General features: G+C 41.0%; 2 protein-coding genes across 2 annotated transcripts; both read left to right on the forward strand.

The window, feature by feature from the left end:
* Positions 1-768: 768 nt before the first annotated feature.
* Positions 769-13,653, forward strand: lin52 (lin-52 DREAM MuvB core complex component; the record flags this gene model as incomplete). Its single annotated transcript, XM_083923836.1, has 6 exons — positions 769-787; positions 3,444-3,518; positions 3,613-3,650; positions 3,786-3,852; positions 4,010-4,093; positions 13,325-13,653. The coding sequence occupies 6 exons, from the start codon at positions 769-771 to the stop codon at positions 13,378-13,380; spliced, it is 339 nt and encodes a 112-aa protein (XP_083779962.1). The 3' UTR covers positions 13,381-13,653.
* A 5,793-nt stretch (positions 13,654-19,446) lies between these two features.
* On the forward strand, positions 19,447-24,474 carry vsx2 (visual system homeobox 2; the record flags this gene model as incomplete). Its single annotated transcript, XM_083923881.1, has 5 exons — positions 19,447-19,873; positions 20,207-20,291; positions 20,633-20,756; positions 23,576-23,756; positions 24,095-24,474. 5 exons carry the CDS (start codon positions 19,447-19,449, stop codon positions 24,472-24,474), a joined length of 1,197 nt encoding a protein of 398 aa, XP_083780007.1.
* Positions 24,475-25,207: the final 733 nt, after the last annotated feature.

Genomic DNA, 25,207 nt, shown 5'->3' on the forward strand with positions numbered 1-25,207 from the left:
CTACATTATTTATAAAATGGGGTTGTATTCCCCATAGAAAATATGAACACAACTTAATATGAATAGCTACAAACCATAGACTGTATTAAAAAAAGCTACAAAGAGGAAAAGAGAATATGAGATTATGATAGATTGTTTGACATGCAGCTGTGTTGACTTATTAATGTAGTCACAGGAGGTGGTTATGCTGTGAACACCCCCAAAAAGGTCTAATCTAAATATTGTATTTTTATACATCTGCCTCACTTTTTTCATTTATTTATTTGTAGTAATAAAATCCATATACAAACAATATTGCTCACAATTCTTCACAGTATAATAAAGGATCAGGTGCTTACAAAGGTGCAAAATTGTAATAAAACAAGAGTTTAAAAAATAAACTTTGACATACAAAGTAAATTCATGGTGAACTAAATTTAAAGATAGTGTCACTTCATCTTTGGTATTGGCCATAACAAGTCCAGAAACAATTTATTTTGTAGGAGACATGTTCAAGTTGAGAATCCATGGGTCGTGTAGATACAGCCAAAAGGCTTCATAATAAATGCAGTGGGAAAATAAAAGTTCAGTAGTTTCCATATCATCACAGAAAACACATGTGTAGCCTCACTTCGATGCTGCATTGTAATACTGGGCCTATAATACAGTAGACCATTAAAATCAACCAGCGGGCCGCCTTGTTGCGTGTTTGTGAAGTACACCGCTACACGTCAGCTCCGAGGACGGCTGCTGTGATTGGCTGTCGTTCGTCACGTGTTTATTCTGAAGATGGCGTCTCCGAATGGAGGTAAATTCTAATTCCTTACCCTGCGCCGCTGAGCATAAACTGCAAATCTGACACGTTTAAGGACAATAACTCGTTAGCGACTCCTATGCCGTCTTATACGAACATGCCGAGACGAAAGAATACACATGTTAGCGCTGTATTTTTACTGTTTGGAGATGTTTTTCTTAACCGTTGGCTAAAGCCTTCACTAGCCCCAGTGTTGTTTCTGACCAGGGTAGAGGGAAGCACAGCAGACCGCAGCCTGACCCACAGAGCTGCAACTGTTAAAAACACACAGCTGTGAACATAGGTAGTCTCTGAGGCTTGCTGTTGTACTAAATGTAGATTAAACCACTTGTATTTATACTGTGGATAACAGTGTTCTGGTTTTACAACATTGTGATCCGTTATAGAGTTTACTGACGGTGTCCCCAAAGCAATTTCAGTCAAAAGTAACTGGGCTTGGTTATTTGAAGATGTTTCACCTCTCATCCAAGAGGCTTCATCGGTTCATGTATCCAGGCTTCATCTGACCAGGCTGGGACTGGTCCAGGACCAGGACTAGGCTGGGACTGGTCCAACTAACTGGTGTGGAGATCCAGGTATTTAACCTCTCACAAGGCCGATGGTGTCACTGGAACCCTTTGCGCTCGAAGTGCCAACGACCGTCTAGAGTGAGAGTCCTTGGTGGGAAGTTGGTTTGGACTTTGTTAGTGCTCTTTACATAGATGGCTTCTTTTACTCCTCTTTCAAACCATCTGTCCTCTCTGTCCAAGATTTGGACATTGTTGTCATCAAAGGAGTGGGCTTTCTCCTTGAGATGTAAGTGGACAGCAGAGTCCAGGCCTGAGGAGTTGGAGATCTTTGCATTCCTTGTTGCATTGGACAGCATAAACCAGATTGTTTTTGTGGGTGTGTGGTGTTCTGTCCTTGGGATGTCTCTGTCTGATTGTGTTACTGGGTTTGAAATACACAGGGATGCTATTTTCGTTGAAGATCCTCCTGAGTTTCTCAGATACCCCAGCCACATACAGGATGACTATGTTATTTCTCTTGTTTTCTTTTTCAACCTCTTTTTTTTCCTTTCTGGAAGCAGCTGCCTTTTTCACAAAGGTCCAGCTAAGGTAACCACAAGTTGTGAGGGCGCCTCTCAGGTGCTTGCGTTCTTCCCCTTGGGCCTGTGAGCTGGTGGGTACGTTATCAGCTCTGTGTCGCAGGGTTCTGATAAGTCCACGCTTGTGTTTCAGGGGGTGGTGGGAGTCAAACAGTAGATACACAAAGGGTTTCAGTGACATCATCGGCCTTGTGAGAGGTTAAATGCCTGGATCTTCACACCAGATAGTTGGACGAGTCCCAGCCTAGTCAGATGCGTACATGAACTGATGAAGCCTCTTGGATGAGAGGTGAAACGTTTTCTTAGACAAATAACCAAGTCCAGTTGCTTTTGTCTGAAAGTGCTTTGGGGAGAACGATGACCTGGACAAATGGGAACATTCACAGGTTTACTGACGGTGGTCTTTCGGTTGTTCACGCATTTTTCACGTTGTTATTATGACTGCAGACTGTATATGAGTGCTTGATTATGAATGAATGCTTAATCTCGAACATATAAATAAAAAATAAATTCAATTAAAACTAAAGGAACAAAAAAACTATTAAGAAGAAGCAAAAGCCTATTTAATCCTACCCCTTTTCCATAACTATATAATAATAACCAGAATGAATGGCTTCAGATTTATATCATATCTTATCTTTAACACAGTCATTACAATTTGCTACTTATATGCACACACCACAGTAAAGAACAATACATACATAGTTACAAAATGTATTCACCATAGAAAATAAATAATTTAAATGAACAAATAAATATCGTCTGGTCAAAATACTCGTTCTTCCTCCCCATACATTGTGAAAAACATATTTCTGTACTACTTTTTAAACTGGGTCATAACAGCACTGTTATAGTGTAAAACTTACTGTATATATGCCATCATACCGAGTCATGCCTTTGTTACGCTGCAATTGTCTAACCATGTGGTGACTAACAGAATTATATATTATGAATACATTTAGCTGAATTTACCATTAAAAATGAACTATCTATCGTGAAGAAATAACTCACCTATATTTATTTATTTTGTCTTACATGATGGCCACTTTCATGCATATTTTATATTGTATATACGTGTATATGCATGTTTATTTCTGGTTTTCTATATAACAGAGTGCATGACATAATTTACAGCAATAGAAAACATGTGTATAACACTCACAAACATACATAACATTATGTTGTGCTGATATGTTGTTTAGCTTGTACATTTTACAAAAAAATGTATTCATAAAATACACTACAGGGTTCATTGTTTTAAAATGTAGCCTAGTTTGTGTCAGAGGTTAAAGACAGTGCTGGGTCTGTTTGCAATATTTAGTAAAAGGTCAGCAATGTTAGTTTAAAACTAGTAGTGACATTTTGATCTAAATTCCTCCACTGTTGTTGATCAGAGAGATACATGCAATAAAAAAGGAGTACACACAGTACTTAAAGTCACTTGGGTAAAAGCACCACAAGTATTTACTCTATCTAAAACTGCGCCATTAGATTATTTACAAATATGCGATGTAAGCATTTTCTATAGAAAAAATATTAACAGAACATTTTGTGCCATTATAGGTGACGATTTTGAGAGCTCTTTGCTGAGCTTTGAGAAGCTGGACAGAGCGTCACCGGACCTGTGGCCAGAGCAGTGTAAGTTTACATTCTCCTTGCTCTTGTGTAGTCACTATAGAGTTTGTTTGTATGTTGCTGTGATCTTAATTATCCAGTAATCTCTCCCATACAGTGCCTGGAGTTGCAGAATTTGCTGCATCTTGTAAAAATGTGAGTTAGATTCACTGTGGCTCACTTTGATTTACAAACTAGATAATTAAATAGGCTTGGCATACTGTGATATATTGTGCCTGATCTATAAATCTAGTCGTCTACTGAGACCTTTTGTTGTGTTTTGCATCATAGCCCATCACAAATTCACCTCCCAAATGGATGGCTGAACTAGAGAGTGAGGACATTGAAATGTTGAAAGGTAATGTGCAGAAAACACTAAACCTGTTGTTATTTTTGTAATGTTTTCAGTTGATGTTGAACACGCCTAATCCTGTCAAATAGGATGACATTTTGCTGAAACTAGTTACACACAGCTAAGAGCTTTCATTATGGGTCCTGTTCTTCTCCATCTGCAGAGCTGGGTAGTCTGACCACAGCCAACCTGATGGAAAAGGTCAAAGGACTTCAGAACCTTGCTTACCAGCTGGGTCTAGAGGAGTGTAAGTACTTGAACAACACTTTTAAAAATCTAAAAGTGAGAAGTATGCAAATGCACAGATAACAGCTGCAAGTTAGTCATGTTACCACTAGATGGTGCTCATAGCATTTCTTTATCTAGCTGGTGGATTTTACAGCATCCTTGTGTGCTTTCACTTTCAAAACCTGAATAACTAGACTGCACATAGCCTTGTATGTTTTATCCAAAGACAGAATGACAGAAATGTTCACAAATTTAGAATCAACTCTCCCACTTTCCCGTCAAACAGAAGAAATAAGTTGACTTTGACATTATTTTAAAAAATAATGGATTTGGTTCAATCTTAAAAAATGGAAAAGGTAAGAAACAATGCTATGCCCACAAGAGCCAATAGAAGAAGTGCTCAAGCATTGGATTGATGCAAAAATCTAGTTTTTAATCCATTCTCTGCTGCCTCCATTGTCATAATCCATGTGGATTAGCATTGATGCAACTAAGTGCTCTGAGAGAAAAATGGGTGTTTATTTTTCCAACTAAAAATAGCACACAATAACAAATTCTGGTATAGCCCCCCTTAATGGGATGGAAGATATAAATTAATATCCATAGATTTCTTTTTCCAAGTCAGTTAAGTTGAATGTGTGTCTGTGATGTGGTGTAGACCGTGAGACAGTTGAAATGTTGCACCGCTTGTGCTTACGAATCAAACATCTTTGATGAAATTTGAATGATGCATAAGGTAATTATCTAAATAGATAACCTTTAGGCTAAGAAGTTGACTCCAAAGTGATGGGAATGTTTTGCCGCACTGGTGTAATGCAGAAATATCCACATGGACATACTACAGGAATCATGACAGAAAGAGTGACTATTTATTAACAGGTTATAGATTGTGTAGCATGTGCTGTATCTGCATAGACCACAAGTTGCAGATCAATTTAGCTGTAAAAGCAGGGTTTCTACAGGTTCTGGAAATCTTTGAAAACACTTGTCAAAAAAGTGCTTGAAACTGCTTAACATGTAGGTTATATAGAATGCCAAGTCTACTTACAAACAGGTGACACATTTTTAAAACATGAAACTGGGATTTCTTTTTTAATTTATCACTTTTCTGTAGAATGTTGTTACGAAACATAATTTGAGTTGTTTATAGTTCAATAATAATCTAATGTGATCAAGAAGTGCAATGATCAGTATACTGTATGTACTGCATATAAATATGTAATTTATCATAGCGGCAAGGTGCTGGAAATGCTTGAAAAGTGCTTTAATTTGACATGAAAGGTGTAGGGAACCGGTGAAAATGTCTAATCTCCCTGACTACCCTAAACCTGCAGAAGCATGTCATCTGGCTGGTGTAAAGATGTTAGCTGTCACAGGTGCAGACCTCCAGGCTTTGCAATCATGTCATGTACCTTGGGATGAAGGGACACAATGATGGTTATTATTGGTGTCGGAGCAGCCCTGTAATGGGTGCCTGTTTAATGCTCTCTGGTTTAATTTTCTCCTTTTCCTGCCTGTCAGGGGAGGCCTTGTAAATCTCAGCTACTTTTTCATCATGTTTGTGCACTCTTCAGTACCCGTAAACGAGACACCGCAGAGACACCGCAGAGGCACGGCAGAGAGCGAGGGCAGGCAGACAGGATTTACTGCCCCTCCCCCTTCAACATGTGGACCATTAAAGAGGAAGCTGGTTAATGGGTAGAGCACAATCAAACAGTGAAAACTCCCCTACTGCAGTGGGAGAGAGGACCTGGACCAAACATTATTACAACAACACCATTCCCCTATGCCTAGAGTACACGAGCAGTACTTGGTTGTTTTCTGCTTTTTCTTGCAAATTTTGCACTTTGCACATATTGCTGTATTCTCATGTTTGTACATATGTATGAACATGAATGTGAAGGGGGGGTGTAACACACCCTTAATCCCCTCCCACGCTCCCTCCTCCACCAGCACCTCCAATAATGGCTGTGTGACGCTGGCCAGGTCTAGTCCCAGAGGGGTTTGACGCGTGCCTCTTCCTCAGACCACAGCTGTTACTCCACCCCATGATGAATGCCCCTGTCGTGGGCCGCTGAGCGGGGGCATCAAGCCCCGAGTCTCTGGGGAAAGCTGAGGACTCTGATAAGTGCTGTTATTGGAGGTAATTGAAAGCTGAGTGTTCCTTTGGGATGCACTGGAGGGCCTCGGCTACTGAGAACCAAAATGCTGGAGTTGGTGATGGTGCTCTATCACACTTGTGGGCTCAAGGCTACTGAATACCATTTAATGTTCGCACCATTTATCCATCTAGGATAGGACTGTGCTCATGAACAAATTGAAACCAATCACAGAAAAAGTGAGCAAATTACAGTGCTTGTAGGGAACATATTTGAGTGAATACCTTTATTCTAATAATATGATTATAGTTCCAGGGTGGTACTTTTAGGAGATAGTCACACATAGTACACGGCTCCCAAAATGCCACTTGGCAGAAGTTGTAGAAAAACCTGTCATTAAAGGAATACTTCACTCTCAATCGTTTGTAAATTTTTCTTCAAGAATTCCAGGTTACATGAGGTGACTAATGATATACAAATAATCATTTTGAGGATGAAGTATGCCTTTAAGATTTAAGAGAGTTCAAGTGAACTGTGTCTTGATAGACTCGCAACGGGGGCTGGATAAAGCTGAGGGTGTACCCTTAAAAATGAAATCAAATACCTCATAGTAAAAGATTACTTAAAACTGAAATCAAATTTGGGCTATGGACCTGACTGGAATCTTCTTAGCTATTTTACTATGAGAAAATCAAGCACATGAGAAAAACCTGTTAAGCTCAGGAAAAAACATTCTGGTGACGTCACCATATTAAAGTGATCAAAAACTTTGATAACTAGGTAAAAACATTGTCACTAACTGTATTCTGGGTGTAAGACCACCTGTTGTAGGAGTAAAGAGGAGTACTCCACCCGGCATAGACCCAAGCTGACCCCTCTGCCTCTGCCTGTGTGAAGGTGAGACTGAAGGTCGCCCTGCCCTGATAGCTCTTAATGGGCCCGCATTCACCACCACCGCCTCCTCCTCACCCTCAGGATCAATCTCCGGCCTATTAGAAGCGAGCCGCTGCTGAATATGATTGCATTCACTGGGCCCCACTGGTGCTAATGTGCCTCCATCAATCCATCAGGCGGGTTGACCGCGGGGCGGGCGGTTATGAAGTACCTGAGCTGACAACCGCTGAATGAGGAACAGGGGATGCCTCTTCCAGCCACTACCCTTCCGCCTCCTCCTCACCTCTACTACTACACCATGCTCTTCTTTTCACCTCTCTCTTGTGTCTCTGCGGGCTCATAGTTGCGATGAATGGCATAATTGTGGTGCGTCTCTTTCATGGTGACACACCATCTGTGAAAGAAAAGGGAAAGAAGCCTCAAGGATGGTTCCGTATTTGAGCCTCAGTTTTTTATCATCTTAATGTTCAGTAACCTTGAGCCTTGTGTGGTTAGTTCTCTTAAATTGGCTCCCGTAGAAAAACATCTTTTATGAATTATTGGGTGTGCTGTTCTATAACAGTGCTGCTGCTTTGGTCCTGGTAAATGGTTGGAAAATCTTTAGCAGTTTCACAGAAATTTTTGCAACAGGATGACATGAGCCGAGCAGGCTGCAGCTGAATCTGATAGAGCCTGTCTATATCTCAAGCAGGATCAGTGTTGGTGCTGTGTGAAAGCAGAGGCAGGCTGAGCTTAACACACACACACACACACACACACACACACACTCACACACCGCTCCCCAGTTCTGCCTGCCTGCCGCCTCCCTGAGCAGATCGGAAATGACACCTCATTTCCATAAAGGCATTAGGAATTCATTGGATTTTCTTTCCCAGCTAATCATAGTGCGGGTGTAAAACCTTTTAGGCTTTTTAATGAATGATTTTTGACTGATTGCCTATTAATAAGGACACCTCTTGAACAGGCATAGGCTGGGGCAGGGGTTGGGAGGTGCATTTGTGTTTGTTTTGGTGTGCGAATGTGTGTGTGTGTGTGTGTGTGTGTGTGTCAGCCAGGCGAAAATGCATTGCAGAAGGAGGAGGAGGAGGAGGAGGAGGGGTGGGCCCTCTCAGTTGGGACATAAAGAGGAACCAGTGGCTCCCCTGGGAAATCACAGCTCGTGTCTGCATCTTAAATATCCCTGTGAAGTATCAATAAGTGGGTAATTGAATTTTGAACACAAACATGAGCGTCAGGTGTATGTGTTGCAAGAACGGGGGTGCTGTGGGGGCGTCGGCTGAATGTGTGTGCCGCCAAGTGTTTCTTTGCTTGTGTGTTTCTGTGTGTCATCTCCTCTGTGTCTCCCTTGTCCCCCCGAGGGAGGAGGGCGGTGAAAGAGAATGTTAAATCCATTAAATAAAGCTTACAGCCCGTAATAGCTGAGCAGCACTCGGAGATGGGCAATGAGGGTCAGATAAGTCCTCTTAACTCTTAATGAAAGTGAGTTGGGGCAGTCAGGGCTGGGGTCCAGGACTCCAGTTAACCCAGGTGGTCATCTGTCTTTGGAGCTAACAGGGGTCCAGCGGCTCACCGGGAGCGTGCCATCAAGAGAGGCAGCCGGGGGGTGAAGTGATGATTACTCTCATTTTATACACAGGGGAGCGGTGGTGGGGGCTGTGAGTAGGCTGTGACAATGACACCCAGATCACTCACCATAAACGAGGGGAAAGTAAGATGTTACACCCCCGCTTCGCCTCTTGCATTTACATTTGAGCCACCTGGGATTCGCCCAATGAAAATTATTTACCAGTGCAAAACAGAAAACAGCATAAACATTTGGCTTTCACCGCAAAATTACCTGCAGGGTAGTTTTTAGTCTTTGCTTTTTAATTTTAAGAAAAGGGCAACATTTTGAATTGTCTCAGAGCATATTCAGCTGTTAATCAGGGCTAAATCTATTACCGGGCTGATGTGTTAGTTGTCGGGTATTGGAGCCTTCAGCGGGCTCTTCTGTTATATGTTCCATACTGGCCTCTCTGCCAACATTTCCTCGGCCCTCATTCTGATGATAACCTGGCTAAGCTCTGTTTGTTTACCTATTGTGTCTGTTTATTGATAAAAATGGATTGCAATGTAGAGTATCTAATATGAGTCAAAGTATTCTATTCAGTATGGTACGGCTGTGTTTGCTAAAGTACCACGGTAGACTGTGAAAGAACCTCAGACCAGATAGGGCTGAATGATAATCAGATAGCAACAGATCAACAGGGCGAGGAGATGGTCCACAGAATCCATAAGGTGTCCTTCAGTATGGATGGCAGTGGTAACAAGATGCTGATTAACTTAGTGCAAAATTAGTAATTGACCTTTCTAATCAACTAAACAAATCTCTAAGTCCCACTAATCAGTATTGATCCCCCCTGCTGTATGACAAAGAGTGTGTGTGTGTGTGTGTGTGTGTGTGTGTGTGTGTGTGTGTGTGTGTGTGTGTGTGTGTGTGTGTGTGTGTGTGTGTGTGTGTGTGTGTGTGTGTGTGTGTGTGTGTGTGTGTGTGTGTGTGTGTGTGTGTGTGTGTGTGTGTGTGTGTGTGTGTGTGTGTGTGTGTGTGTGTGTGTGTGTGTGTGTGTGTGTGTGTGTGTGTGTGTGTGTGTGTGTGTGTGTGTGTGTGTGTGTGTGTGTGTGGGTGGGTGGGTGGGTGGGTGGGTGGGGGCGCGCGCGCGCGCGTGGCAAAGTTTAACATTTTTATTTAACTCCACCATTTATCGTCACATTTTGTTTTTTTTACCTAGACAAAACCGTTTGACAGAAGACATTTTGACATGTCCCACGTGTACATGATGACTGAATTACATTAAGCTGCTTCAATTTCAGGGTCCTGGTATTACAAACTGGCTCTCTGTCACATTAGCCACGTTTCCATCCAAATGTAGTACAAATAATAAATACATTATCGGTAACAATATGATGACGATCATCAAATGAAGGTGGATAAATGCACTACTCCAAATCCACTACTGATGAGCAAATATTAGAAGTTTCTTTCATCAAGGTGGCAGTTTTTCTAAATTCATGGTGCCATAAGGGCGCAATGACATGATAAAAAGTGTCAGTCAAACCACAAACAAACCACTATGTGGAAAACGTAATGAAAATGTATTCATTTGTGATCGCTCCACACACAATTTTCAGTTTCTATAGGGGCTTTGAAGTTTCAGTCCCATGCTTCATGTACATTTTGATTTTTCCATTGCACTTTGTGGCAGCTTTTATTGCCCCACAAACTTTCCACCTCAATCAAATGTAGAAAGTATTTTGTGATATTTTGAGTTTGATATTTAGGGTATATAAGTGGATGGAAACACACTGATGGCTTACTGGGTAACTTAAATAGAACAGAGCCATCGTTCGTATTCTTAGTAACATCTGGGCTTTTCTCAGTCACGCGAAAAAGCCCCATTGTAGCTCTTTCAGTGGTCCCACTATACGTATGTTTTTACTTAGAGTTCATCTTGTGTTGCATTCTTCCCCACCTTTCATATCCTGTTATAACTTGCTGAACACTTCACCCCATATTTGCTTTTTATAAGAAGAGAACCGCACATCATAAATTGAGCACTGATTTATGTTTAATGGGGTCTTTAATGTGATGATATCAATGATATTTCTATCTGAGTAGAGGAGGGCTGAACTGAACCATAATTAATAAGACGCTCAGTGGGGCGAGGGGTCTCAGGAGGAGTGGCACAGCCATCCTTGATCTGATTTACAGTTTGGGCTCATCAAGAGATGGAGAAAGTGACAACGATAGAGAGAGAGAGAAGCACGGCACCTTAAAAATCCACAATACCCTTTACCGTCCTGTGTGTAACTGCTCCTAATAACACAGTTACATCAGCGCACTTGCAGCTTTAGGGTCATACCGATGTAATTGCTTTCTCTCGCCTTATTTTGATGGCTTCATTTCAATCTAAAGCACCCTATGCATGTCCAGTGGTCCCCCGATGACTTTGTTTAGTGTGATTTGAAGAGACAGCAGAGTGCAAAATGAATTCATCCCATTCCAATTAGCATCATCTTTAACCTAATGAGGGACACCTCAAGGTGACGTGGCCCCCACGCCCAGTTGCACGATTATCATTCCACACTGGGCAACTCATCTAAATTACTAACTGGCCCGGCTTTTTCATTAGCCGCCGTGAGCGAGAAAGGCGGGGGCCCTTCACTCCAGCACACAGGCAGACAGCAGCCAGCTGAGATCTTGATCATATTCTTCTTGCAGGCGTCATAAAGGTGGATGACTTTCTGCTAAAGGCCCATTTGAAATCAGTCCTCTCTCTGCAGCTCCGTAGTCTTATATTTGTGTGATGTAAAGGGTTAGTTAGAAACTGAATACAGTGTCTGAGGTGATCTCTGCAGCTCATAAAAACCGTAGTGAAGCCGAGTGCCTGATCCTCTTCTTATCTTTAACAAAGAGTAATTACTATACCTGGATGGTGCATCTCCAGGGTTTATATGATGATGCTGCAGTGAAGTCCCTACAGTCACTATGGTGACGCAAGGGTTTGTCTTTGACAGAAAAGCCTCAGCAATCATTGCTCTCCCAGTGAACATGGTTTCACAAAGAGCCTTCCACAGGGACTATTCTCTTGTAGGTCTGTCTGTGGCACAGAGTTGGTGCAAAATCCTGGTATGTAGTAGAGCTGGGAAATATTTTCACTCAGTATCATCATGTCAATTATGTAACTGTAATTTTGGTACAATTATTAATACGTTAATTTATAGGGGTTATGCTGAATTCATATGGATTCTGGCAGATGGTAGATGGCAAACCAGATAACATTTAGGTGGACGAGCCCGACAGAAATGATTAGCAACAGTAAAGGTAGACGGCATTTCTGTCCAAAGTTAAAACATTTGAACCTTTCGCCGTCCTCAACAATAGAATTTACAACCAAATGTTAAGAAGCTGCCTTACACAGGAGAAAACGTGGCCAATATGTGATATGAGGAATATTACAAGAAACTCTATGCATTACTAAAATAATTACAGTACATACAACTATAGACATAAATATACTTTATTCTATTCTCTCTTCTTTTTTGTTTGTTAAACCCATTCTTACCTGGTAATGCAAAATCCAAGAAGATTTTGCATCTCATCTCATGTGAACTATATTTCCAAACTTGAGCATCAAAACACTATAAAAAAGGTAGTAAGGGAACATGCCTCCGCGCCGGTGACAGCTGTGGCCGGAGGCTCTAACCTTTCACTTGTTTATCTCTCTGTTCTTGTGAACGTGATATATCAGGAACCTCGGGAGGGATTTTCTTCTAATTTGGCACAAACATCCACTTGGACTCAAGGTCACTGCGAACCCACATAACACTTTTTTGCCCCAACTCGAGAATTCCTACAGTTGTTATGACAACATTTGACATTTGTGTGAAATGTTGGTCTCATACATGTAATACAATGCAGTGTGTATTAACCTGTGAGTGTTTTTCCCTTTTTAGATTGTTTAGTTTCAACTTTTTTTCAAGTACTGTTTGAAGTAATCAGATTATCCAGAATTTCAAAAGAAGAGCAACGATTATTTTCATTTTATGTACTGTAGCAGAATATCTTATGACCCCTCATATTTATCTTTCAACCCCTTTGGCTTGGAAACCACCAGCCTAAAGGGTTAATTATAATAACCACATGTATTGCTCTTTGTTACTGCTTAGTTTAATATTGCTCTCTTGCCTTTAAAGTGATTAATTTCTTCTTATTTTACTTGTCATTTGCCACTTATTTCATACATATATGCCATATTCTGTACTCGCAACTTGAGGTTAATAGAGACATTTTGCTTCTATTCTCACTCATCTTGCATCCACACGAACACACACTTTCATGCATGCGTAAGTCTGAGGTCTTGTGCCTCACTACATTGAGACAGCAATCAAGCAAATCACAAGAGTCTTTGGGAGCTACGCTTCCATTTTATGTTGTTTTCCATGTCCCGAATGAACAGATGTTTGTATAAATTACCTCCCGGTGTGACACTGTAGATATTAAATACATGCTTTGCATTACTAAACAACAGTTCTGAAGTGGTTGTAGAGCTGCAGGCAAATATTGTGGAAGACTGATTTTACCAACTTATGGGGGATTTTTTAAATGATCTAAAGCAAGCTAGAGTCTTGCTGTCTTACAAGAATAATATTGAGAAACAAAATGCCCTAAACCTGAACAGTGGTGTTAATATCTTGTGTTGTGTCTTCTTGTTTTCCAGCCAGGGAAATGACCAGGGGGAAGTTTCTGAACATCTTAAAGAGGCCCAAGAAATGACACAGGGGGTTTTTTGTTTTGTTTTTTGCTCTTTTGTGTGTTTGAAAGCAACAGGGAATGGGTGACATGTTCAGACCTTCACGACAAAGTTCACAGACTTTGCACTCAAACCATAAATTGGAGCAACAACAAAAAAATGTTAGTGCGCCAGTTGTCCTCCTAGATCGATGCCTTCACATTCACAAAAACTTTAAAATGATTACTTCTCGCTGACTTTCTCTGTGCTCGTAGACCCGCCTTGATGAAATGTTCCCTATTTATTCCTATTTCTATTGAAACCTGATTTACATTTTTCTTTTTGCAATTTGTGAAGTTGGATAATAAAGTTTTAAAATGAAAGGATGGTCGTATTTATTGAAAAGCCCCCTGGAATGATTAAGTTCTCAGGTATCTAAACTTCTTGAGTTCTTTTAGAGCCTGTTCATAGGTGACTGGGCTGGGAACCGGAGGGTTGCTGGTTCGAGTCCCTGTGTGGACAATGAATGGAGTGTGGACTGGTGGCTGGAGAGGTGCCAGTTCATCTCCTGGGCACTGCCGAGGTGCTGTTGAGCAAGGCACCGAACCCCCAACTGCTCGGGGCACCGGTCACTGGCAGCCCCCTCGCTCTAACATCTCTCCATTGGTTGCATGTACATAGGTCCTGTTTGTGCATGTGTGTGTATTTCGGGCCTGTGTGTGTAACATGAAAAATAATAGAGTGAAATTGAATTTCCCCATTCACGGGACAAATAAAGGAGTTCTTCTTCTTCTTCTTCTTTAACTTTTAATTAGACCACTAACTTGATGCCACCTCACCGGTTGCTGACATATAAAGAGCTCGGACGTGAGAGTCCTTCCCCGCCTTCCAGGGCATGTTTTCCATTTAATGAGCATTGGAAGCAGGGTCCCCCTACACAAAACATTGCGTAAAAATAATATTGCTCATTGTCAGCGCCTTTAATGAGAGCTGACATAATTACTAGGACCATTTCTTTTCTAATTAGCACACTTCGCCGTTGTCGGAGCTAGCGGCCAGGCAAAAAGGGAATCAGACAGGCATGCCGAATGGGAAACAAAAAGAAGTCCATCCGCCATAATTAGGTAAGACAATGCCTCGGACTGTTCTCTGTTGGAGATGTCGCTGGGGCTCTGGTCGCTCACTCCCAACAAGTTACACTTCTCCCCGGGTCGCTAATAAGCCCCTAATCGTCTTTCCGATTCACACGGACAGAGGCTGCCATTGCCTCGGTGGCTTCACCCCCTGCCTCCCGCGGACCCTGGCTCACCCCTCCTGAAAGAAACGGATTATTTACAGTGTGCGGCTTTCGGAGAGAGTGGCTTCCTCGGTGTGTGCTGCTCGGGTGTCGTGGGACAGGGAGAGAGGACTTTGTGGAGCCTTGAACGCTTTCACGTAGGCCCCAGGATCACTTCACTGTAGAAGCTAATGCGGATCCAAATAAAGAATGAGGCATGGCCAGATGGGGAGTAGAAAGCATATTTAATTTTAGCTGTGTTCAAGTGCTGTCATTTGTATTTTCTCTTTGTTTGGCTTTGTTTTTTTTTACATTAAAGCACCACGGGTGATCCAAATAACCTAATAATGTACATAACTGCAAAATTGTCCCTGAAAATATGAGCAATAAAAAAAAGTGTTTTCTGCTGCTGTTAGAGGTTTAGCCCAATGTTAAAGAATTAAGTATGGATACATTGTCGTATTAATGAACTTAGGCCTACTAAAATGTACATATGGGTAAGAACCACTTTCTAATAAGGCACCATATAATATATATATGGTTATATTGTAAAAAGTGGCTTTATTAATGATCAGTAAATCCTTCACTGATGCTTTTTAGATCATTAATAAATGTTTATCCTCCTCCAGCTCAGAAAAAAATATTGCAGAGCATGTGGACAAAAGCCATTTGTTGCTTATAAATGACTTATTAACATATATAGCTCCTCGACAACGTCAAACCTAGCATCCCACATATGGTCTGGGTTGTAAAACCATTACTGTACTTTCAACGTACCAGTGTCGGGGAAATATTCAATATTCAAATATTCCTTCTGTAAGAAAAATGACTCAATTAGACTACAAGCAAAGGTCCTGCATTGTAAATAGTATGCAAATCGATTTTAAGCTAAATTTATGTCAATCAAAATAAGCGTTCTACTGTTGTAATTGCAAGAGCTGATTTGAACTGTTTCATAGGCTATTGTTGGTATAACAATGTATCATGCCTTTATTTAAATTCTTACTTTATAGCTTTAAAATAGCTTAAATGTAGCCTATTGAATAAAAATTACATGTTTACCTCTAAATTGCATTGGAGTATAACCTAAGTAGCCTATAGGGTTTTAAGGATGACTTAGAAATACTCAAGTAAAAGTACCTCAAAATTGTGCTTCAGTACAATACTTGAGTAAATTCATTGCAACTTATAAACCTTTTATGAGAAAGTGATTGTGAAATGTTTTTGTGAGCAGGCCTGGAGGTCACCCAGTCATTAGTCATTGGGACTGTTGCATGTGGACACTTGTTGACGCTGACTTGATGAACATTCAGTCTGTAGGGCGTTGACATGGTAAACGACCTGACATCCTCAATATGGTGCACGCACTGGTGGCTGCATGTCACCCGCAGCCTCCCTCCAGCCAGACAGCCTTTTCAAGAAACGGGTCAGTCGGAGGAGAAAAAAAAATCAGAGCTCCTTCATCCATCCATCTGCAGTGCATTGCCTTGACCTCACATAGCCCCCGTGCCCCGACAAATGTCAATCCAATGTGCCCTGAGTCCTTAAATTAGCTGTCAATTAGTGCAAATTAATCAACTCCTCGCCTAATTAAGCAATGTCGACGGGCAGCTACCAAACATGCCATTGTGGACGAGCCATGAGAAAACTGCGGGGCTTGCAAACTCTTTCTGTACCGGGGAGAAGGAGGTGGGGGCAACGCATCACATCACGCCCTGCAAGTGCTTTGGGAAAGCAGGGTCTCTGGCTGTGCTTTAGTTTTTCCCCTGACTCTGCTCTACATGTGTGCTGTCATCAGGTTGTCCTGCAACCTGTTTTCACACCGAGGATCCAGCTTGAATCAGCACTGCAGACTGAAGTTTCTATCCTTATTTCTTAGGGGAAATATTTGCGTAGAATCTGTTAGTCTGTAGGCAGATGAAGAATTTTACACCATTTTCCCAATAAAAAAGAGACAGTGAATGCACCAGTGCTTCATAAAGAGAAGTTAATCTATGGGATATGACTTGTTGAGAAATGATTCTCCGTATATATGTGCAAAAATGCACCTTCTATGGATCAGTTAATGTATTCAGTTGTATTTTGAGCGCTGCTGTGACCTTGCTGCAAAGAAAAAGTTGTCTGCTTAGTCATTATCACAAATGCATTTCAGGCTTTAGCAGTCACATCAGCAGGATATGATATTCATTACAGTGGGCGTTTTTGCTTGCAGCTGCTTATCCGTTTTTGACCTGCTTCAGAGGTACACCTGTTTGAAGGTTACAGGCTGGATGCATTTACTGCTTATTATGTCTGGGCCATTAACATCCTGTCAAAAGGCTTGAGAACACTGTTCCTAATTTTGAATTCTAAGCCTAAAAATGCCAGGAAAACTTGGGGAGTGAAAGAAGGAGAGAAAGGATGTGTGGTTGAGGGGGTGGGAGCAAATAAACAAAAATTGTCAACAGCTGTTTGCTTTTTAATCTGCAGCCGTCAGATCCTGCAGGTCTTTGATGGGGAACACGTATGACTGAACTAAATCTTCCCTTAATCTAGAGCCTTATTAGGCAGCCTCTCTTCTGCATGTAAATCAGCATGCAGCCATAGGAGATGGATTATGAAAAGCCATACAGAGAGGAGAAGTGTTGCACTATCAACAAACAATCAAAAAAAAAAAAATAGATTGCAGCAGAAGTGATGATGGAGTGAGAGAGGGCAGTCACTTGCCTGTAATTGACGGGTCATCCTGACTCACACCCTTCCATGTTAATAAATGACTTGATCCCAACAGGCTGATGCGTCATTAGCATATCTTAATAACATTGATTTCTTCATTAATAGAATTTCCACTAAATAGGTCCTAATTAGTTTCAACTGGCCAGCCACTAATTGCAGCAGCAATATTTTTCTCCTTCTTAATCAGCAGCTCATTTCACCCTGTTTGATATATAAATAAGACTTTTCTGGGCCGATATGTTGAGGATCAGACTGCCTTAAGTCACAATTCATGTGCTTTTAGGTTATGTAGTCGTGTTGTCCATTTTGTGTGACCCAAATGCATGGGTCTGCACAATTAGTTTTTATTATTTTACTTGATATATTATTCCATTATTATTGCATTATCATTGTGACGATGCCCATGCAAGATGTGTGTGCAAAGCAAACCATAAACTCGCAACACACACAAAATGGGCCAGTTCTTATTTTTTGTTCTAACTGATTTACAAAAGAACTCCTGCAAATGTAAAATAATAACACGAGCCAATAGGGAAACAACATATATTCATGTTATTTCTGGAGTTTAAATTTTGGCACAAATCGACAATTAGCTTAATGATAGTGAGAGTATTCTCTCTTTTACTCTTCAACGCTCTCATTATATGACTTGACACTGAAATACCAAGAATAAATGATGGTCTGCATCTTTAATAGTATTAGAATAAACAGGGTTGGGAGGGATAGTGGGATTAATGTTGGGGTGTTTTGTCTTTCTTTTCCACTTTAAAGCAGACGCTCTAACGCAGTATGCAATTGTTGTTGTCTTACTTTGCCTGTTTGCAAAAATTCAATAAAGAAATTTGGAGGGAAAAAAAAGAATAAACAGGGTTGTTGAAATAAACACGACTCATAACACACATAAGCATGGGTTCCTCTTTTTTCTGCAATAAAATCACAAAACAACCAAATTCTGGTGTTAACTAAAAATAAACTAATTGTCTCAATGATAGCAATAAAACAGCACATTTCATCTACCAGATGTTTGCCATCATTTCACACAGATAATAGGCCTACATGACTTTCCAGCCATAGAAATGATTCAGTGTAATGTTCAGATGTTTTTATGATGATAATAATAATAATTATTATTATTATTATAAGATAATAAATTATAACAGATCAGATAATAATTTATTAGTCTTACACTTGTGCCCCATATTCTGTATAATTTCCCTTCTCTGGGGAAATGTTCCTGTGATTTAATCCACTCTGTAGTCTGTGTTTCTGCTGTGGGATTAGCGCGGTGCAGGGCAGTGCAGCGCAGAGTGGGTCCAGCTGTCGTTTTTGGGAGGACCTTTGATTTGCGTGTGATGAGTTTCCCATAGCATCTGGAGATCAATTATCTATTCGTGTGAGCCAGTGGTTGAGCAGAGAGATCATAGTTGGATCTCTCTCTCTCCCCCCCTCTTTCTCTCTCTCTCTCTCCCCCCTCTCTCTCTCTCCCTCCCTCTCTCTCTCTCTCTCTCTCTCTCTCTCTAAACCATTCAACGAAAGGCAGTACTGATTTATTCTAGGAGATTGAGGTATTTTTGCAGCATTTCAAAGGCGAGTAAGAGGTGTGAAATAGACGATTTAATTAGGCCTGACTTCCTAACGAAAAATGATATAAGCAATGATTTTGCCGTGAGTTTATAATGTCTGTAGTGTAATGATGTAATCTTGTAGTTTTAAGGTTTCTTATTTTTGCCATATGTAAAGTCCCTACAATGTGTAGGATTTCAGGTCTCTTTTTCTACAGTAATGTCGTTTTTATTCTCAGCATTTTGCCCCTCTTCGTCATTTCGTTCCCTCCTTTCTTTCTTTCTGTAGCCTAAATCCCTTCCTCGTTGATAGTCCTGAGGAAAATGCAGATATGTATCCGAGAGGGCGTATAATGCATCCATGATCCACAGGAATCCTGAATCCTTGCAGCTGATTGGCTGCTCGGTCTTGCCTCTTGTTGGGGTGGACCTGTTGGATAAAAGGACCATTTTCTAAAGGACTCTTGTGTGTTATACAGAGGACCATGCGCTGGGGACCGTCCTATAAGACGGTATAATAAGAAATAGGCCTTTCAAGTATAGCACCCGAATACACCATGGCGGGGAAACAAGGCGCTGTGCTGGCGGGAAGTTTACATTTATCGGAGAAAACCTCTCTGGGTGCAAATGGAGGGAGTAACAACAGCCACCAGCCGAAGAGCAGCGCGATCCATCCGCCGCCCAGGTGCACCGGCTTTGCCATCCATGAGATACTGGGGCTGAATAAGGAGCCGTCTGTGGCCCCGAGGAATCCGCTGAGCTCGCTGCCGGCTGGGGCGCACCTGATCGCCGCCAGGTCCTTGCTGGGCCATGCCGGCGTAGGTGTGGGTGTCGGGATGGGATTAATCGGCCCTGGTGGAATTCCGTCGTTTTACAGACAACCAGCGTTTTTGGAGACCGTGCTGTCGGACGCACAGGATGTTCACCTGCAGCCCCACAGCAGGTCCGGAGGGCCGCTCGACACCAGCCAGTCTGCCAGCTCAGGTGATCTGAAACGCCTTTACAATTACTGACCTCGCTGCTACAGCGTTTGTGTATATTTCCAACCTGGGCTACTGTGTATGTATTAACCATTACATTGTATTATTATTATTTGTATTATTATAATAATAATAATAATAATAATAATTATTATTATTATTATTATTATTGTTATTAGTGCTGTAGACTATTATACTTATTATAGCCTATCTATAATATGATTCTAAACAAAATAATGCAAATATAATGTCTTAATAAAAATGTCATTCTTTCCCAAATAGGCCTATGTCGAATAGATGTTATTAACTTTAATGTTTTCTTCTTTTTTAAATCCAGACTCAGACGATTTATCTTCAAATGAACGAAGACTCTCAAAGTCTTCACTAAATCAGAGCAAGAAACGCAAGAAGAGACGCCACCGGTTAGTGCTGAATACTGGTTATTAATAATGGCTAATATTATTCATTTTTAGAAATGATAAATTGGCAGAAATTCGCATGACTTATTTTTGGCTACTACAAATTGCCCAAATGTTACAGCTTGTCTTGTTTTGTTTGCTTCCTTTTTTCCACCCATGCACGTGGATAACAAAATGCTTCGTTTATTGAAATGGGCTCTCATTTATAGAAATGTGTTTAATGTTGTTTTACCCTTTGTGTTTGTTTTTCTGTCTCTATTAAAATCAGATATACCCCTCTACGGAACACAGTATATATTGCCCAATATGTGCTACTGTTTAAAATAATAACCCCGTTTCCACAGGACCATATTCACCTCATATCAGCTGGAGGAGCTGGAAAAGGCCTTTAATGAAGCGCACTACCCGGATGTTTATGCCCGAGAGATGTTGGCCATGAAAACAGAGCTACCTGAAGACAGGATACAGGTAATACTCCAGTTTCTATGGTAATAATAATAATGCAACATTAACAATTAAAATAAATGACTTGTACCCTTCTCGTGTTTGAACTTGGACCATCAATCTTATTTCTTTTCATTTTACGTCACAGTTTAATTTTGTTTCACTTGTTTGAGTTCATTTTCACACATCCTTTGTGGTTCCCTTTAACGTATGGGTTAGGCTATACGTTAAAACTGTCAATCCGTAGATACACCAAGGTTATAAAGAACTTGTTTCCAATTAAAATGCTACTTTTGAAGAAATAAGACACTGTGGCCGTTTAAATTGTAATTCTGGCTCCAAGTACGAATAGCAGTATACTCAAACAGGTTCATAATGATTTTCCTTAAGAGAAAAAAAACACAATTTGATCTATATTCAATTATAGATGCTACCTGCAAAATATATAAACAAAGTATACCTGACTAATCAAAGCCAAATAAAGGTTCTTAGCCTACATTATAAAGTTAAAGCATCTCTTATTGCTAATTTCATTGTATTTAAATGATTCAATATGATATTTCTTCAGACTGACACTGCACATTGTAAATCACATCATTCTATTCTTTAATAAGTAATTGTGTCTTTAAAACATATGGCTAAATTCATTATTTTCTAATTATTATTATTAATTAATATTATTGCGCGCCTTATGGATATCCACCTGTAATCTGGGTCCCATCAGTGCTGATAGGCTCCTGTAATATTTGGCTGCCAGCTGCCTCTCACACTGCTCTAATGTTTAAGGGGAGATGGGCTGAATGAGCCCCCGTAAATCGATCAGCGGTGCCCCCTCCTATCTGAACAAAGCCCGCTCCCCTCCAGCATTCCTCGCCAGGACAGATCATCTCTCATCGGGCGCAGTTGGATGTGAAACAATTTGTTCTCGGAGAAGGAGCCACTAACGACCTAATCAAGCTATCAAGGCGGAAGAAGATTGCGGTGTGACCTGGACCATCCATCTGCCGGGGCGCCTTTTAATCTCATTCTCATTACGGGCTGCAAACGCGAATAAATAATAGAAAGGAAATAAATAAATAAGGGCCAGGCCTGCTCCTATATCCTAAATAAAATTAACACCCAATTTTCTCATTGAGTGTAATTAGTTAAATCAGACGAGCTCAGGAGGCTGGCTGGCTGCTGCTGGCGAGACGCAGGGAGTTCAAATGAAATAACTACATTGAATTTATTAGCATGGGTCAATAGCGCTGCTCCCTCTAGTCCCGGTAGTTTAATTTCCCGTGATATTTGCCCGCCTGCCCGCCATCGATTGGGCCTGAAATTAACTTATTTTTCAATCAGCCTCAGCGCGCCCCTGGGTCACTCCTCCTCACAGCTTCCACACTGGCTTCTATTGAGGGGCACACAAGCAATTTCTCACAAAAAAAAAAAAATCGTGTATGAAATAAGGGTTATCATCAGAATTACCAGGAAGGGGGAAAAAAAGCATGAAAACGGTTTGATCGTTTTCAATTTAATATCTGTCCCCTCGCTTGAATCTCCCCTCTGCCCACCCCCCACCCCCTCCCTCGCAGAGCCATCAGAGGGGCCTTAGCAGGGTGTTTAACATCCTGTGTTGTGCCATACTATCAATTTGGCCTCTTCCTGGGCTGACAGATAACCTGCAGAGCCTTAAGCAGTTGTTGGCTGTGGCCAAGTGAAGTGCCATGATGTGTCAAACCATCTATAATGTGGCCACAGGTAGCTGTGGATCAGCTCTGACAGCAGGCACAGATCCTTCACACCTGTTGCCAGCACGTTATGGGAAATCAATGGACTCAATCCAAACGGTGCACTTGTTATCTTGAGCTTCTTTGAGAGATTCCCAAATAGGTCATTGGTCAAATAACTATACTGAAATGCTGAAATTTGAGTTTTCATGCACAAACTATAAATAGTTGGGTGCCATTTGTAATGGCTTTAGTAATGGTTAATACATTATTTACTAACAATTTTCAGGTCAGTTACACACAGCTTTTTGGGTTGTCAGGGGTTGTGAAAAATCCTATTTGATGGTGTTTATCCTTTCTAATAATGCAGCTGTAAACATTTGTAATGCATTAATAAATACTGACTTTCTAATATGCCATCATGTCGACAGTTATATACATATATAAGATGAGATAACATTTTATTGTCCGTTTGCACAGAATTTTTTTCTTGCATCACAAGCTTCAACAATTATACATGAAGACATGAGACAACATAAATTAAAACATAAACAACAACTATGAATAATAAATATTATGGGTATCCAGCCCTGCAAGAGTGGTCCTAAATACTCTGGGGGTAACCGTCACTTCTTTGGCTTCCTGTTCTGATTCAGCAGTGATACACACAAAAGGCATTAAGTCATCAACAAAGAAAATGGCTTTAGAGGATATGGACCAAAAATCAAATACAAAGCATAAACAGCCACATGTTTCTTTCGCAACCTAACCAAAGTGTAGTCGTATTGATAGCATACATCAAGTTATTATGTATTGATTATTAATAAAGCTAAAAAACTCTTTAGGGTGCCTTATTAGAGAGTTGTCTCAATAGTTGCATCTTGCACATGCAAATTGCATGCTGCAGTTGGATTGTTGCAACTCTTTAAAGGAACCACTGATCTCAGCCAGTTCCAAACTATACATTGTAATCATTACAGATTTTTAAAAGATTTCAAGATCAAATTTTATTTTAAGAAGGTTTTGTCAAGTAGTGATCCAATACATATTCTCTTCACTGGGAAAACTGAACTTATTCATCTTATTTGGAAGTGTAGGTGACTAATAGCTGGATGTTTGGTTCTTGTGTCACAGGTATGGTTTCAGAATCGCAGAGCCAAGTGGAGGAAGAGGGAGAAATGCTGGGGCCGCAGCACTGTGATGGCCGAGTATGGACTGTATGGAGCCATGGTGAGGCATTCCATCCCCCTGCCAGAGTCCATCCTCAAGTCTGCCAAGGATGGCATCATGGAGTCCTGCGCCCCCTGGCTGCTGGGTGAGGCCGATGTCTTACTGCTTCCCCATACATTCAGCATCATTGTCTCATTGTGTTAACAGTTCATGGTCGTTTTAATAGGTGTGGAGAATATATTGACCACATGTACCATAGTACAGTAATAATTACAATATCGCAGTGAGGGACTACAGGGTGCAGGCACTGATGGTAGATGCTCTATGTAGTTAAGCCTGAGCGTTTAAAGCAAATAAACTTCCTAAACAGAACAGACTTCACACCATTTAAAACATTCTCATCCTCTAAGCTGGTCACGCATTGACATCGTCCATTTAAACATTATATTCTAAACCGGAACTATTTTTGCTTGCTATTTTCAGTCCAAGATGGCTTACCAATCAACAGACGCTATTCTAAATCTGAATACCCGCAACTCTTTGCAGGGATGCACAAAAAGTCCACGGAGACGGCGCCCCCCCCAGCAACAGGACAGTGTGATGTGCCCCAGCAGCCAAGCTCTCAGATGGCGGAAGAAGCCGAAGCGGAGGAGGAGAGGTCAGAGGTCAAGTCCACCATTTCTAAAGAGGAACTGAGAGAGAACAGCATTGCTGCACTCAGGGCCAAGGCACAGGAGCACAGTGCCAAAGTGCTGGGGACGGTTTCTCATGACAGACTGCTGGAGGGTAAACAGGAGAGACAGGCGGCCGAGGAGAAAGCCGGTGATCCCCTGAGTCCAACAGAGCAGGAGAAAAGTCCCTAGACTATCACATTCCTGTAGACTGTTATTCTCTTGAGTGAATGCAGTGGGTTGGCTGCATTTACCCAACATAACTCACTGTCCTGCAGGTTTTCATCCCACATAGACTTCTCTAAAATTGACCTGCATCTGGACTTCTTTAAGAAGAAAAACTCATCTGGCCGTCATCGGTTCCCTGCTACACAGAAGATGCAAAATGCACTTTTTCTGATTTACATCCAAACCTACAGAAAAAATTTGACTGAGTGGGAGTTATGTGTTAATATTGGTGTATATAAAGCCCACAGTTATATATAGAGCCAGATGAGTCAAAGGTATCCAGTATAACAGTTCAATTAATTAGGACTACCAATGGCCAATGAGCAGTCAAATACATTTCATTCTTGGCATTCATTTTAATGTTGCTTGTACAGTTAGTAAATGGTGACATTTGAAACAAGAACCATCCCACCGACAGAAAGTAATTGTTGTCGCGCTGTATATACTTGATATATTAATCTCTCTCACTAAGGCAAAATTTGACATATGTTTTCTTGTAGTCTTAAAAAATGTTTGTGTTTTCATTTGTAAAATATGTATAACTCAAAATACAAAGCATAAAATAGAAATCACCTTTTATTAAATGTGGCTTTTTTGGTGTCTATTTATTCTGCTTTCCTTTCAAACAAATGGTCAGCTGTCAAAGCCATTACTGAAACTCTTGACTGGCATGGAAGGGAGTGGCCTCAGTTGTTGG

Source organism: Echiichthys vipera (genome assembly GCF_963691815.1).
Source record: "Echiichthys vipera genome assembly, chromosome: 12".
Lineage (NCBI taxonomy): Eukaryota > Metazoa > Chordata > Actinopteri > Perciformes > Trachinidae > Echiichthys > Echiichthys vipera.